Raw genomic sequence first — 12,995 nt, forward strand, 5'->3', positions numbered from 1 at the left:
GGCACTTGGGATATCTAGTTTGGGATTGGATTTTTAGATACAAAGATTCTGTGATATCTGCAGTTTATAACATAGGCTCTGTAAAGTCAGAAACTGTTTTTATGTCTTTATATTTTCTATAATTCCTGTCATTGTTCATTGCAGATATAAGTGGTTGGTAAATTTTGTTGAAATGCATTAATTCATTTGATTAATTCAGCAGTTTAACACTGTGATGGTGATACAAATGTGTACAGTAAATTAATGCACATTCAGGGGAGGACCCGTAACTGTCCTTTGTTTATAGAATGGATCTGGGGCAAAACGTGGATTGGGCACAGGATATCGCAGTGTAGTCTAGATCTGTCTCACCCTTGCTACTTTGAGATTCCTAATTAGCATTGCCACCATCTTGGTAGGTGCTAAATATACCTTTGTAAATTCTGCATCTTGAGTCACGGTCTGTACTTCGTTTCCTCTGCCTTTCTTCCTTTGGTCTCATCCCCTATTTTACTTCCTGTCTGCTGCCATACAGTGTATATGCGTAGTTCCAGGCTAAAGGTAACTGCTTTTTGGGGAGGGCCGGATGGCAGGACTAATCCTGATACTGGAGCATCCTATAGAATTTAGCCTTCGCAGAAACTACCGTTCACGTACTCTTGATTCTGCCTTCTCTAGCAGGGCTTCTAGCAACTTGAATGCAAAGTCGTATTAAACTGGTTTTGCCAGCTACTGCGTGTTAAATGCTCTCTCACCGTGTCCTCGGATTTCTCTCAAAGACTTGTGTCACTTCCTTAGCTTTTCACGAGCCTGCAGGGTTTAGTTGTTGGGCAGTTTCCTTGATCCACTTCCTTCCATTTAGAACTTACAAGTTACCTGTCTTTCTTCTTTCATGTGTCTTGGCTTTTCCTGCCCCTTTACCTCCCTTTCTTTCAGCCAGGGTCCTTTGCAGGTATGATTCCTAGTGTTAAGCCACTTACAGATCAGAAGGATAAAGTACCTTTATCAGTTTGAAATAGTAAAGTAAATGACTGATGGGTTTCTCACTTTCCCAGAGTCATACTGACTGGCTCCTGCCACACAGTTCCAAGTCCTTAAGGCTCATTCATTGGTACAAACAACTTTAAAAAAAAAATTTTTTTTTTTTTTTCAACGTTTATTTTTGGGACAGAGAGAGACAGAGCATGAACGGGGGAGGGGCAGAGAGAGAGGGAGACACAGAATCGGAAACAGGCTCCAGGCTCCGAGCCATCAGCCCAGAGCCGGACGCGGGGCTCGAACTCATGGACCGCGAGATCGTGACCTGGCTGAAGTCGGACGCTTAACCGACTGCGCCACCCAGGCGCCCCGGTACAAACAACTTTAATGTCTGTCTCTGGATATCATCCAGAAACCACAATATTTGAAGCCAGCTAGCCCGCCTGTGTCCTGAGACATTTAGTTTTCTCACTGGTGGGATGGTGGGCATTGACATCAAAGAATACTGTTGTGTATTCCTTCCACATAATTTTGTTTTCAGTAACTTATTTGCATTTTACGTTTCTTGGGTATGTGAGTCCCAGAAGAGTTGTAGACTTATGAGAAAGATTCATGTGTATAAAATGTGGAAATACTTTTAAAATCTCATCTTCCCATTTGCCTTTTCTAAAGAAATAAGAAAGTAGAACAAAGTAGTACACTTACGGTTTGCTTAAATTGTTCTTTACAAGCCTGTTTTAAATAAGCCAAACTTGATAGAATTTAATTAGGTAGTTTGTTTTGTTAAAAATATCCATGAAGGACAAATTGTCAACTTGAAAAGCAGAACCTTACACTTTTACACAGGCAGAATACAAACATAATACAGTTTTTAGTGATTTTTTTTTTTTTTTGGTATATGTTTTTAGGGGTGAATGTTCCTGAAATTCCTTGTATCCCGATGCTAAGGCACCTTTATATGAAATGGGTAAGACTCACCAAACCACAGCCGTTCAAAGACTTTCTTTGCATCAGTTTACGAACTTTCGTCATGAGGAACTGTGCAGGTAATGGTACATGGTTGTGGTGGAATTAATTGTGCTATGCTATTCCGGAAGTACCCTAAAGGAAACCCCATAGCCACATTTGTAAATGGAATTATACTATGCTATTACTGTTTATGTTTTATAACTTACTTACCTTGTGAAAATAAATGTACTTTTTGTTTTAAAGTCCGTAGACGTGATTTGTGTTTTACCTTAGCAAAAAAAAAAAAAAAAAGCACAGTGTCTCTACATATTTTTATAGGCTCTTTTTACTTTCGGTAGGATTGTTTTAATAGATCTCCGTCTGATTTCTTTGTTTCTTGTCTCCTAACTATCCTGCTTGTAAATAGTACTGTGACTTAATCTCCTGTAAAGCAAAAAGCACTGCTTGTCTGGTACTGCTTTTCTGTTCGGAAACCTTCAGTGACTCTGTTGCCCTAGATTATCAAGTGGGAAGTATTTGCTTTAAAGTGCTAACCAGGGCCCCTCTTGTTATCTTTATTTTTGACTCTTTTCCAAGATGTACCTTCTTTTATTTTCAGACCTGCCTGTTCCCTGTCCCCTATGCAACCATACCAGCCTTCACCTCAGTGTCTTCCTTTACACTGTGTTATGTTTCCTTGTCCTGAGGGAGACACTTCCTTCCACCTGCGTACGTCCTTCGACTTCTGCCTTTTCCCATACACCTGCCTTTTCTTCTTCTTTTTTCTTTTTCATATAGTATAACAGATCCTGTTTTTGTAGTTGATATGTTACACCTTTTTATCCTTATAATTAGTCATGTTGGTTTCATCTCCATGTCATTTACAAGCTCTTTGATAGATTGGACTATATCTTGTGATCTTCCATAACATCTAATACAATACTGGTCACCTAGAGAGGTATTTATGATCAGCTATTTACTTGAGTGAAGGATCAAATTTTCAACTTGGCTTTCTCTCCTTAGTTATTTTGAGTTCAAAACTATTGAGACTTCAGGGGATTTACAAAAAATACTAAGTGTCTCTCCAGTGTTACTGAGAAATCCTTATGCTGAATAAACATATGGTTAACAGGCTAATACGTACTTTCATTTTTAATAAGTATAAGTTACAGAGAGTCAACTACTTGGCTGTCAGTTTCACACATAGAATTCATAAGTTAATTCATTTCAGCTGCTGGTTTGAAAATTTATTTTTAAGGCAATTTACATCATTCCACTGAAGTTTTTTTCCCCCCACCAGGACCCACAAACTCCTTGAAGTATGTCCCCTTAGTAACAGGCTTAGCCTCTGCCCGAAACTTGGAACATTTGGAAATGGTTCGAGTTCCTTTCCTTGGAGGTCTTATCCAACACGTAGTTGAAGACAGTTGGAGATCAGGTACTCATTTTACTTTAGTTACTGAATACTTTTTAAATCCATTTAAAAAATTAGTACGCTTTTATAGCTTCTCTTGTGAGTCATTTTAAAAGAAAATGCTTGTTAGTAATTGCCCTTTCTGTCTGGTGTGTAATGGAGAATAACCATGAGCATGGGATAGCAGTCTTTTTTTTTTTTTTTTTTTTTTTTTTTTAATGCTGTGTTCAACCATCTCAGGATAAATAGTACAGTGGTAAGGCATGTTTTCTGGCTTGTTAATACTTATTAGTTAATCATACATCTGTTGTATTTGGAATTTTTCTGAGAGATACTTACAGGGATTTCAAGTGTCCATTGGTGATAAGAGACGTTTTTTGACTTGTATACCTTAGGTCTACAAAAGGACTCAGTCATTAGTAATGATAGTATCTGACATTTGTCTATTACTTGATGGTATATAAAATGCTTTCATTCATGTTGGGGCTTCTGGGTGGTTCAGTCAGTTGGGCGTCTGACTCTTGATTTCAGCTCAGGTCATGATCTCATGGTTTGTGGGCTTGAGCCCCATGTTGGGCTCTGTGCTGGCAGTGCAGAGCCTGCTTGGGATTCTCATTCTCCCTCTCTCTGTCCCTCCCTTCTTCTCTGTCTCAAAATAAATAAATAAACTTTAAAAAAAATAAACAAAAGGGTTTCATGTGTATCACTTGGATATTGGATCCATTCATCAGATGATGGCTTTGAAAAGAAAAATATATTTTACTCTCTAGGTCCTTTCATGGTTTTTGAAATAATGATATGTGACGGAATGTGCTCCACGTTAAACATCTCACTGCACTAAAAATAGTAAGAAATTCAGCTAGTTGGGTAATTAATAGTTGACAACTAAAAATCTAACTTTGTATATTCGAAATACAAGTGGAAAATTATTAAGTACCATTGGTAACAAATTGACATTCTTAATACTGTTAAAATATGAGTAAGCACTACATTTTTAGGCATTTTGTCAGTCTAGTCTGGCGTAAGTAGACTTCATTACATTGTGTAAAGGGGATGGAGCAGGCCCCCTCGAGATTAACAGCATTATTTTTACTGCATGGCTGTAGCTAGCAGGAAAAAGTCAGGGGTAAGGAGACCACAGTGAAACCATTTATCAGAAGACTAGAGGGAGATGCCAAAAGTTAAGAGTTTGTATCCACATCCTGAGAGAGAAACAGACTTTTCTCTGCTAATGGGGGTTTAAGAATGATTCTACCTTATATTTTACTTAAGGAGTCAGCATACCTCACACAAAAGTTAATTCCAGATGAATCATAGATCCAAATGTGAAAAACAAAAAGTTTGTAAAAGAAAACGTAGGCGAATATCTTTTTGACCTTAGGTAGACAAAGATTTATTATTAAACAGGATACCAAAAAGCACTTAACCATGAAGAAGAAATTGATAAACTGTACTATATTAAAATTAAGATTTTTTCCATTCATCAAAGGCACGATTAAGAGAGTGAAAAGCCAGGCTACCGAGTGGGAGAATCTATTGGCGATACAGATACCGGATAGAGGACTTGTATCTAGAATATATGAAGTACTCTTAAGATTAATGAGACAAAGGCAGAAAATGGGGATACAACTTGAATAGAAAATTCACAAAAGGGGATAACCAAATGGGCAATAAACATGAAAAAAATAATAAACGTCATTAATCTATTAGGGAAATGCAAAAAATAAAATTACAGTGTGATACACAAACACTAAAATGACTATGCCTAAGCATGACTGACATGAAAAAGACAATAGTGTTCCATACACTGCTGGTGAGTATAAACTGATATAATCACTGGAAATACTGTTTGATAATATCTACTAAAGTTGATTGTATGCATATCAACAGTCGCATTCCTGGTGTCAAATACAACAGAAGTGCATACATATGATTATCAGGAGACATACCCAAAATTGTTCACAGTAGCACTGTTCATAATAGCCTCCAAATGAGAACAACCCAGATGCCTATCAGCAACAGCATGGATGATTAAAATGTGACATCTTCATGCAAAAGAATATTACACAGCAATGTGAATGAATAAACTACCGCTATATGCAACAATCTGGATGAATCTCATAAACAAAATGTTCAGTAAAAGAAACCAAATACAGAAGTACATACTGTATGGTTTTAATTCATAAAAGTTGAAAGTCAATCTTGAGAAAATTCATTGAGCTGTATACATTAATAATTTGTGTGCTTTTTTTGCTCTATATTTGCAAGTTTCAAAAATATGGGGAAAAAACCCAGTTGACATTAAGAAAGTGCTTGCTGGTCTTGTTCTGTATGTTATATTGGAGGTTCAAACCTTGGCTAGAAAATGTCAGGATCCCTTCTTTAATGGTTTCCTTATGAACTTCTGGTTTTCTGAAAATCCTTTCTCAAACGCCTCAGTAATTTGGAGTAATTTTTTGATGCTGTCAGAATGTCTTTTCAGAAGGACAGTATCTGTCCATTTTCATCTCTTTCTGGGAAATGACTAGCAGCCATAATTCATATTGAGATATTAATATGAATAGAAAGACAAGCTTAGATTTACTTTTAACCAAAGAGTTATCATCTGAAGTGTGTAAAAGTGCGTATAAATACTTTACTAAAAGTGCTGTGGTCAAACAAAATACTGTTTTTGTTCATTTTCTCCCTTAACTAGGTGGTTTTAGAAATTTGCACACTATTGTATTGGGAGCTTGCAAAAACGCTCTTGAAGTAGATCTTGGTTACCTCATCATCACTGCTGCTCGTAGGTATGTTTCCTCTTCACATTGCCTTTTGTCTTAGAATTACGTTTTTTCTGGTTTTCCAAAAATTGGGGGAGTGTATGTATGAAGTTTGATTATGCCTTGTCTTGATTTAAAATACAAAGGAGTTGTTTACATTAGCATCAGGGTGTCACTTATTGGTAATCTTGTGTTCTATATAACTGCTGACCAGTCGAGCTGCACTCCAGATCCAGCAAACTCTGAAAGGGTGCGGTCTCACCTCAGAAGAGCAGTCAACATTCTGGAAGTGCCTGAGAGTCCAACAGAAGTCAGCATTGATGCACTGGTTTCTGCAGCTCTCTTGGGAACCATGTATTTCAACCTATATGATTTTGGAATAATTTCAGTTAGTTGGTGACAGTATTTGCTATTTAGAAATCAGTATTTTAAATCAGCTTTTTAAGAGTGCCGAACTTGTAACACTTTTATATTTTTAACATATCTTTCTTTGCATCAGTTTATGCCACATTTAACTGTTTCCTACAGATCAAAAGTCTACCTCTACTTTTATTTTATTTAAATTGAGGTAACCATTTTTTAAATTTATTCAAAAACAAAACTCTTGCTCTCTATCAATAGTATATTAACAATATAAATAAAAATAGTTTCTAACTTTAAGTAGGTTTTGTTACCCAATATACAACTATAATCTTTGTTAAAATGGTACTTTAACAGCTAGCATAAAAAAGATGTGAAAGAAATAACACCAGACGCAGATTCTGACTTTTAACTTAACCAGGGTTAAGAAAGCACCTTGAGGGGCATCTGGGTGGTTCAGTCAGTTAAGTGTCTGACTTATTGTTAAGTGTCTGATTTATTGTTCATGGGTTTGAGCCCCACATCGAGCTCTGTGCTGACAGCTCAGAGCCTGGAGCCTGCTTCGGATTCTGTGTCTCCCGCTCTCTCTGCCCCTCCCCCACTGGTGCTCTGTCTGAAAAATAAACATTAAAGAGAATTTTTTTTTAAAAGAGAAAGAAAGCACCTTGAAAGGATATAAGATTCTTACTGTATAATTCATTGTTAATTAACGTAACTTCAATGTACCGCCTAAGATGTGCCCACACTTTGCAAAATGCTCCTTTGAAGGAAACATCTCAGCGTGCCTGGGTGGCTTAGTCGGTTATGCATCTCACTTTTGATTTCGGCTCAGGTCACGATCTCGTGGTTCATGAGATCAAGCCCCACTAACAGTGTGGAGCCTTCTTGGGATCCTCTCTCTCTCTCTCTCTCTCTCTCTCTCTCACTCTCAAAATAAATTTTAAAAACTTAAAAAATAAAACATCCCTAATGTTTTTTAGTAGAAGAGGGGGAAGTTGTTTGCCCTTGGCACTTCAATAAGATGAACTTCTTTCAGAGGCTTATGTTAGGAAGACCCTTTGATTCTGATGGTTTTTGTTTTACTCTGATATTTATCTCTTTGTTCATAGGTTACATGAAGTTCGGATCCAGCCTTCCCTAACCAAAGATGGCGTCTTTTCTGCCCTAAAGATGGCAGAGTTGGAGTTCCCCCAGTTTGAAACACTTCATCTGGGATATGTAGATGAGTTTTTGCTGCAGAGTAAGACTTAATCAACTGTTTTTATTCTCTGGAATTGCTATAGAGAACTTACTTGACAAACTGAAACCTGAATTGAGATATGCCATATTTTCTTGAATATTAGCTTAAAATCTTAGGTGTTCTCTCTTCTTGAAAAAGAAACTTGTAATTTCAACTTGAAGTGTCAGTGATTTTTTTTCCCATATTGCTTCTGATTTAGCATATTATGGAAAATATATGATTAACAGTATACAAAAAAAAAAAAGTCCTTACCTACATTTGATATTGTCTCCATTTTACTGCCCAAGTTTCTTTCCCATTCTGCTTCATTTTTTTCACAGAACATCATCCTTGGTTCCATTTGTTGAATTTGATCTGCCACACTTCTTGAAGCTTTTGATGGTCCTCTCAGATGAGGTTCCATTCCCTGTCCATGCTCTTCATTTCCATAATAAGCCCGCTGGGGGTTCTGGATTTCCCAGATAGTGTGAGCACGTAATGGTCAGTATTCATTTGATGATGCTCGCTGTTGGAAGGCTTGTTCACAGCATTTTCTGGAATGTATTTACAACTGGGAACTCATTCAGTTGGGTTTGAATGCATGTCAATTCATTTTTCAAGCTTTTCTCCCCATGACATTAATCAGACATGCAAGATCATTTCTACCACCAGCATGTTTTGATTTTTGCAAGAATTAGTTTCTTCCCCATGTAATTTATAACAAGTCTTTTTACTCACTATCATACTAGATGGCATTTTTTCTCAGGCTCTAATTTGCGTTGTAGAAGAACATAAGAAGGCTCAGTTCCTCTAGTCAGGACAATCTAGGTCAAACAGATGTCGCAGTAATGTTTTGTTCACTTTTTCCTTGTGGCGGTGCTCATTATTACATATGAAGGATTGAGAAAGCAAATCCTTATCTTCTTGCCAGTTTAACGTGGGAATCCTTTTTAATGTGTATAACTTTGAAAAAGATTGGCTTTTCACCAACACAGCTTTAAAATGCTAAATTCATATAAAGTGAATGTATTTGATCTCAGACTTTTCTAGTTTTGATTGAGGTTGGTTCCATTCTGTGTGTTGTTTCTACAATATCTTATGTGTGACCCAACACAATTTTTAACTTGGTAATTGGTGTTCTTTCTATAATTGTATTTATTCCTCTTTTCCAAAGCTCAAAACTTGACAAATTTTCTATCTTCAAGATGGCCAAATTTAGGTCCACTGAAAGATAGTCTTGAAGAGCTGTCTTTATTATTTTTTTTTTAAGTTTATTTTTATTTATTTTGAGGGAAAGAGAGCAAGCAGGGGAGGGGCAGAGGGAAAGGGAGAGAGAATCCCAAGCCGACTCCGCGCTGTCAGCGCAGAGCCTGATGCAGGGCTCGAACTCACAAACTGTGAGAGTTTAACCAACTGAGCCACCCAGGTGCCCCCAAGAGTTGTCTTTATAACCAGCTATTTCCCTGTAGGTATCTCTTTCCCCTTAACGCACCTTCAGTAGAAAAACACTTTACCTTTTGACTACTACTGTGCTTTGCAGTATAACTTGTTTCATAGTCTCTTTGATAGAAGTCTCATCTTGACCTTTCGTAAGCAATTCTCGTCTTCATATTTGCTGCAGTTCACCCATTTCTCCATATACATACTTGCCTCCGTTCCTCCAGAGACAGCCTAGGATTCTCTGTCTCACGGTGATGACAGGTGCCTCTAACAGACTGTCTAGGAAGGAATGTATACTTCATCCCTTAAACTCACTCTTCCAGTGATTTAGATTTTGAAGCATCTTTCCAGAAGGTGGAGGTGGCATCACCTCTAGTAAAACTTGTATCATTGTTTTGTTGCAAAGACTTGGCAAAACTTAAATGGAAACAGCACCTTTGTGCCCCATACATTTATGGCAGAAATGACAGTGCCAGGTTGGGGATATGGATATGCTGAAAAGCAGATGCTATGTGTTAAGAATATAAGAAAAGTCACCTAAAACTCTTTAAAAACCAGAGCAGTATAGAGTAATCTTTGGTGCTGGGGCTTTGGAGAGCGGGGGAGAGACCTGCCTCATAACTGATGGGACCTTGGGCAGGTTACTTCTTAATTCCATGTTTTCCCATTTGTTACAGCGGAGGTAGACCACTTCCCACTTTTCCCTCAGATGGTTTGGAGGAGTCAGTAATAAAACCAGTTTTATCGTTACAGTCTCTGACATTTAGAAAGCATTTAGTGAATGGTAGCTTTTACTTTTAGCTGACCTGTGGGCTAAAGAAAAAGGAAACAAAAATGAGTTCTAGGTGATATCATCAGGGTGCTTGAGGGAGCATGATAATCCGGAGACCCTGAGAGCCAGAAGAAGGAGGTGGCCTCAAAGGAGTGAACATCAGGTGGGTTTATCGTGTTAGGTTGCAGCATTTATGCAGACAGAGAACAGAGCCAGTTCAAGATTTACCCAGTCATTAGAGAGAAGACAAGTTTCAAGTCCAAAGGACAAGAAAACAGGCGGCTGTTTTTATTTTTTTTTTTTTATTTTTTTTTTTAAATTTTTTTTTTTTTCAATGTTTATTTATTTTTGGGACAGGAGAGACAGAGCATGAACGGGGGAGGGGCAGAGAGAGAGGGAGACACAGAATCGGAAACAGGCTCCAGGCTCCGAGCCATCAGCCCAGAGCCTGACGCGGGGCTCGAACTCACGGACCGCGAGATCGTGACCTGGCTGAAGTCGGACGCTTAACCGACTGCGCCACCCAGGCGCCCCCAGGCGGCTGTTTTTATAAGCAGGCTGAAGAAAATTGCTCACCCAAACTGTAAAGGATAGGTTAAGGTAAACTCTGCAAGAAATGCCAGAAAATACCAAAAACAGGGACTATAGGAGAGAGACCGTGACCCGTGTGGAGAGTAAAATTGGTAGAGCTTGGAGTAAATAGTCGTAAATGTGTTCTGGGCTGAAGGTGTCAGTCCCTGCCATATGCGGGGCAGCTTCATCAGAGCAACAGTTTTGTTTGTGTTTTGTGTCAGATGGCAGTAAGGACTGTGAGAGACATTGATGAGAGTGCCTGCATCCCAGCACTACGCTGGACACAGAAATTATAACTGTAAACTAGTCACGCTCCCTTTTTCCTTCAAATTGCGTATAGTCAAGTGGACCATCTTGGAGAGTAGGGGCAGGCAGCCGGGGGAAATGAGGACAAAAGGCGAATAATGAGGTATGATTTCCAGTGCCGTCTAGTCTAGTAGGAGGATCCTCTTTTACTAATCCCTACCTCCCCGACCCTCAGTCTGTGCCTATGACAGGAGGCAGTAAAGCCCAGTGGGAGAGGGAGTGGGTGTATTTGAGTTAGAAGTCCACTTTCTGGGGATGGGCTCCTCTTTACTAAGCAATACCACAGGGGCTAAGAATGAGTCTGATTTCCCAGTTTACTTTTTTCTACGTGGCCATACCCGACTCCAAAAATATGATCCTGTTACTTGTGAAAGAGAATTACGTATTAAAGATCTTATTTTTCTTTTCAAAAGGTAAAACTAAAACTTCCCTATAAGTGTGAACTAATACAATATGTTGTTTTACTTTTAAGAATTTTTGCTTTTTTCCTTTCCTAAACAATTGAAAATAATATGTTTCTACTAGCTATCCCTTGGCTTTTAATATAAATTTTTATTTTGCAATATAAATGGTATTTGCACAGACTACCTAACCTAAAATTGTACTCAAACCTGAATACATGATGGATAGATGACCCAGAACGGTCATGGAGAGTGATATACTGGATGTTAAAATAAAGAATTGGCAACGTTCCATGACATTTAAGAATTTCTCTCTCTGTCTCTTTTTTTTTTAATCTCTCTTTTTAGGTAGAATGGCAAATGCAGATCTGGTAAAGTATGGTTTGGCCGATGTGGTAGAAAATCCTGGTATCATCACCGATATAGGGATGAAGGCAGTCAATGAAGTTTTTTCCTGTATCAAATACCTGGCAATTTACAATTGCCCCCATCTACATAACCCATACAATTGGATCTCAGGTACTGTAGGCTTAACTAAGGCTATGTCTGACTGGTATCGAAAGTAATATGTTTTTCTTTTTTTCTCCGTGTGGTTACGAATTGCATTCCTATTGTAAAAATGTAGATATTTTGTATGGATCGTTCGTACAAGTTCTGGGAACCTTTGATAACGAACTTGGAATTCTGTCGGTGCTTCTTCGAACTCTGAAATTCTCTGCCTAGAAATTGGCACTGTCTAGGTTATGGATTCAACTTCCCTGATTTTTATATATATTTCATTCAGTCAGGGACATAAAATTAATGTTAGCAATTGTTGCCTGGGATATTTGTTTTCTCTGAATTACCTGCAAATGGGCACATCATCTGAAAGGACAAAGTGGGTATGTATTTAAAAAAAAAAAAAACAAAAAAACTTTAATTAGGTGACATGTTTAACATTAACTTGTATTGAACTGTTCAGTTGCCTTAAAATCCTTGGCTATTTCAGCTTTCCTCTCCCCACCTGATCCCTTATGTGTACAAGTGTGACTTTTGTGATTGATATGTTTCCTTATTTGGGGGGGTTCATTTTCCTCCCTGAGTTTCTTTAAGGCCCTTCTTGAATACCTAAATTCACAAACCTTTAAGTGAATTCAGAGCTAGAGAACTTTCGTTGTGACATCATCTTTCACCAAACCAGGCCCCCTCACTGCCACCTGCAGAACAGCTCCTCTACTGTTTGCGCTGCCTCACAGGGGTACTGCGGCCCCTTGCAGGGCCGTCTCCAGCCTATCTTCTTCGGGCTCTGGGGCATCTGCTGAGATGACTCACTAGAATGGCCATGTCTCCCCTGCTGGAAGTGAAATCCTGTCCCTGGCCCAGCTGCACCAAAAAGTTATTGGGAAATACAAACTAGGTTGTAGCAGGCATAGATCACTTTTAAAAAATAACATTTATTGGATTTTTGGTTTGTTTGTTTTCTTAAATACAGAAGAGTATAAAGAAGAAAACAAAAAAATGGCCTATAATCCCATCACTCAGAACTCCTGTTAACACTTAAAAACTAAAAGTAATACATGCACTTGATAAACAATACCAAACAGTACAGAAAGGTACAAAATGAAAAGTCTCCTCTTCTCAAAGGTAACCACCATCAACGGTTTCTTATATATTCTTCTGGACAGATTATTTTGTGCATATTGCAGCCTATACATGTATTGCATTTCAAAATGATTTATATATACAAAAGGGCCTTACTATGTGTATCCTCTCCTGTAGCTTGTTTTTCACACTCGGAATATCTGGGAGAGCTTTCCATAGCAATACTCAATTCTCCTTCATTCTTTTAAAAGAGCTGCATAAT

At 38.2% G+C, this 12,995-nt stretch overlaps 1 protein-coding gene across 7 annotated transcripts in view; it reads left to right on the forward strand.

Annotated features, from left to right (window-relative positions):
* FBXO38 (F-box protein 38) overlaps positions 1–12,995 on the forward strand; it is a 56,800-nt gene that overhangs the window by 18,044 nt on the left and 25,761 nt on the right. For all 7 annotated transcript variants that reach the window (XM_086678856.1, XM_086678879.1, XM_086678897.1 and 4 more), the window contains 5 exons: positions 1,866–2,003; positions 3,206–3,343; positions 6,015–6,108; positions 7,551–7,681; positions 11,501–11,671. In XM_086678856.1, coding sequence (XP_086534982.1) covers positions 1,866–2,003; positions 3,206–3,343; positions 6,015–6,108; positions 7,551–7,681; positions 11,501–11,671 — 672 coding nt within the window. The remainder of the gene's footprint in view (positions 1–1,865; positions 2,004–3,205; positions 3,344–6,014; positions 6,109–7,550; positions 7,682–11,500; positions 11,672–12,995) is intronic.

This window comes from Puma concolor, chromosome A1, assembly GCF_028749965.1.
Source record: "Puma concolor isolate L17-30 chromosome A1, mPumCon1.1.hap2, whole genome shotgun sequence".
NCBI lineage: Eukaryota > Metazoa > Chordata > Mammalia > Carnivora > Felidae > Puma > Puma concolor.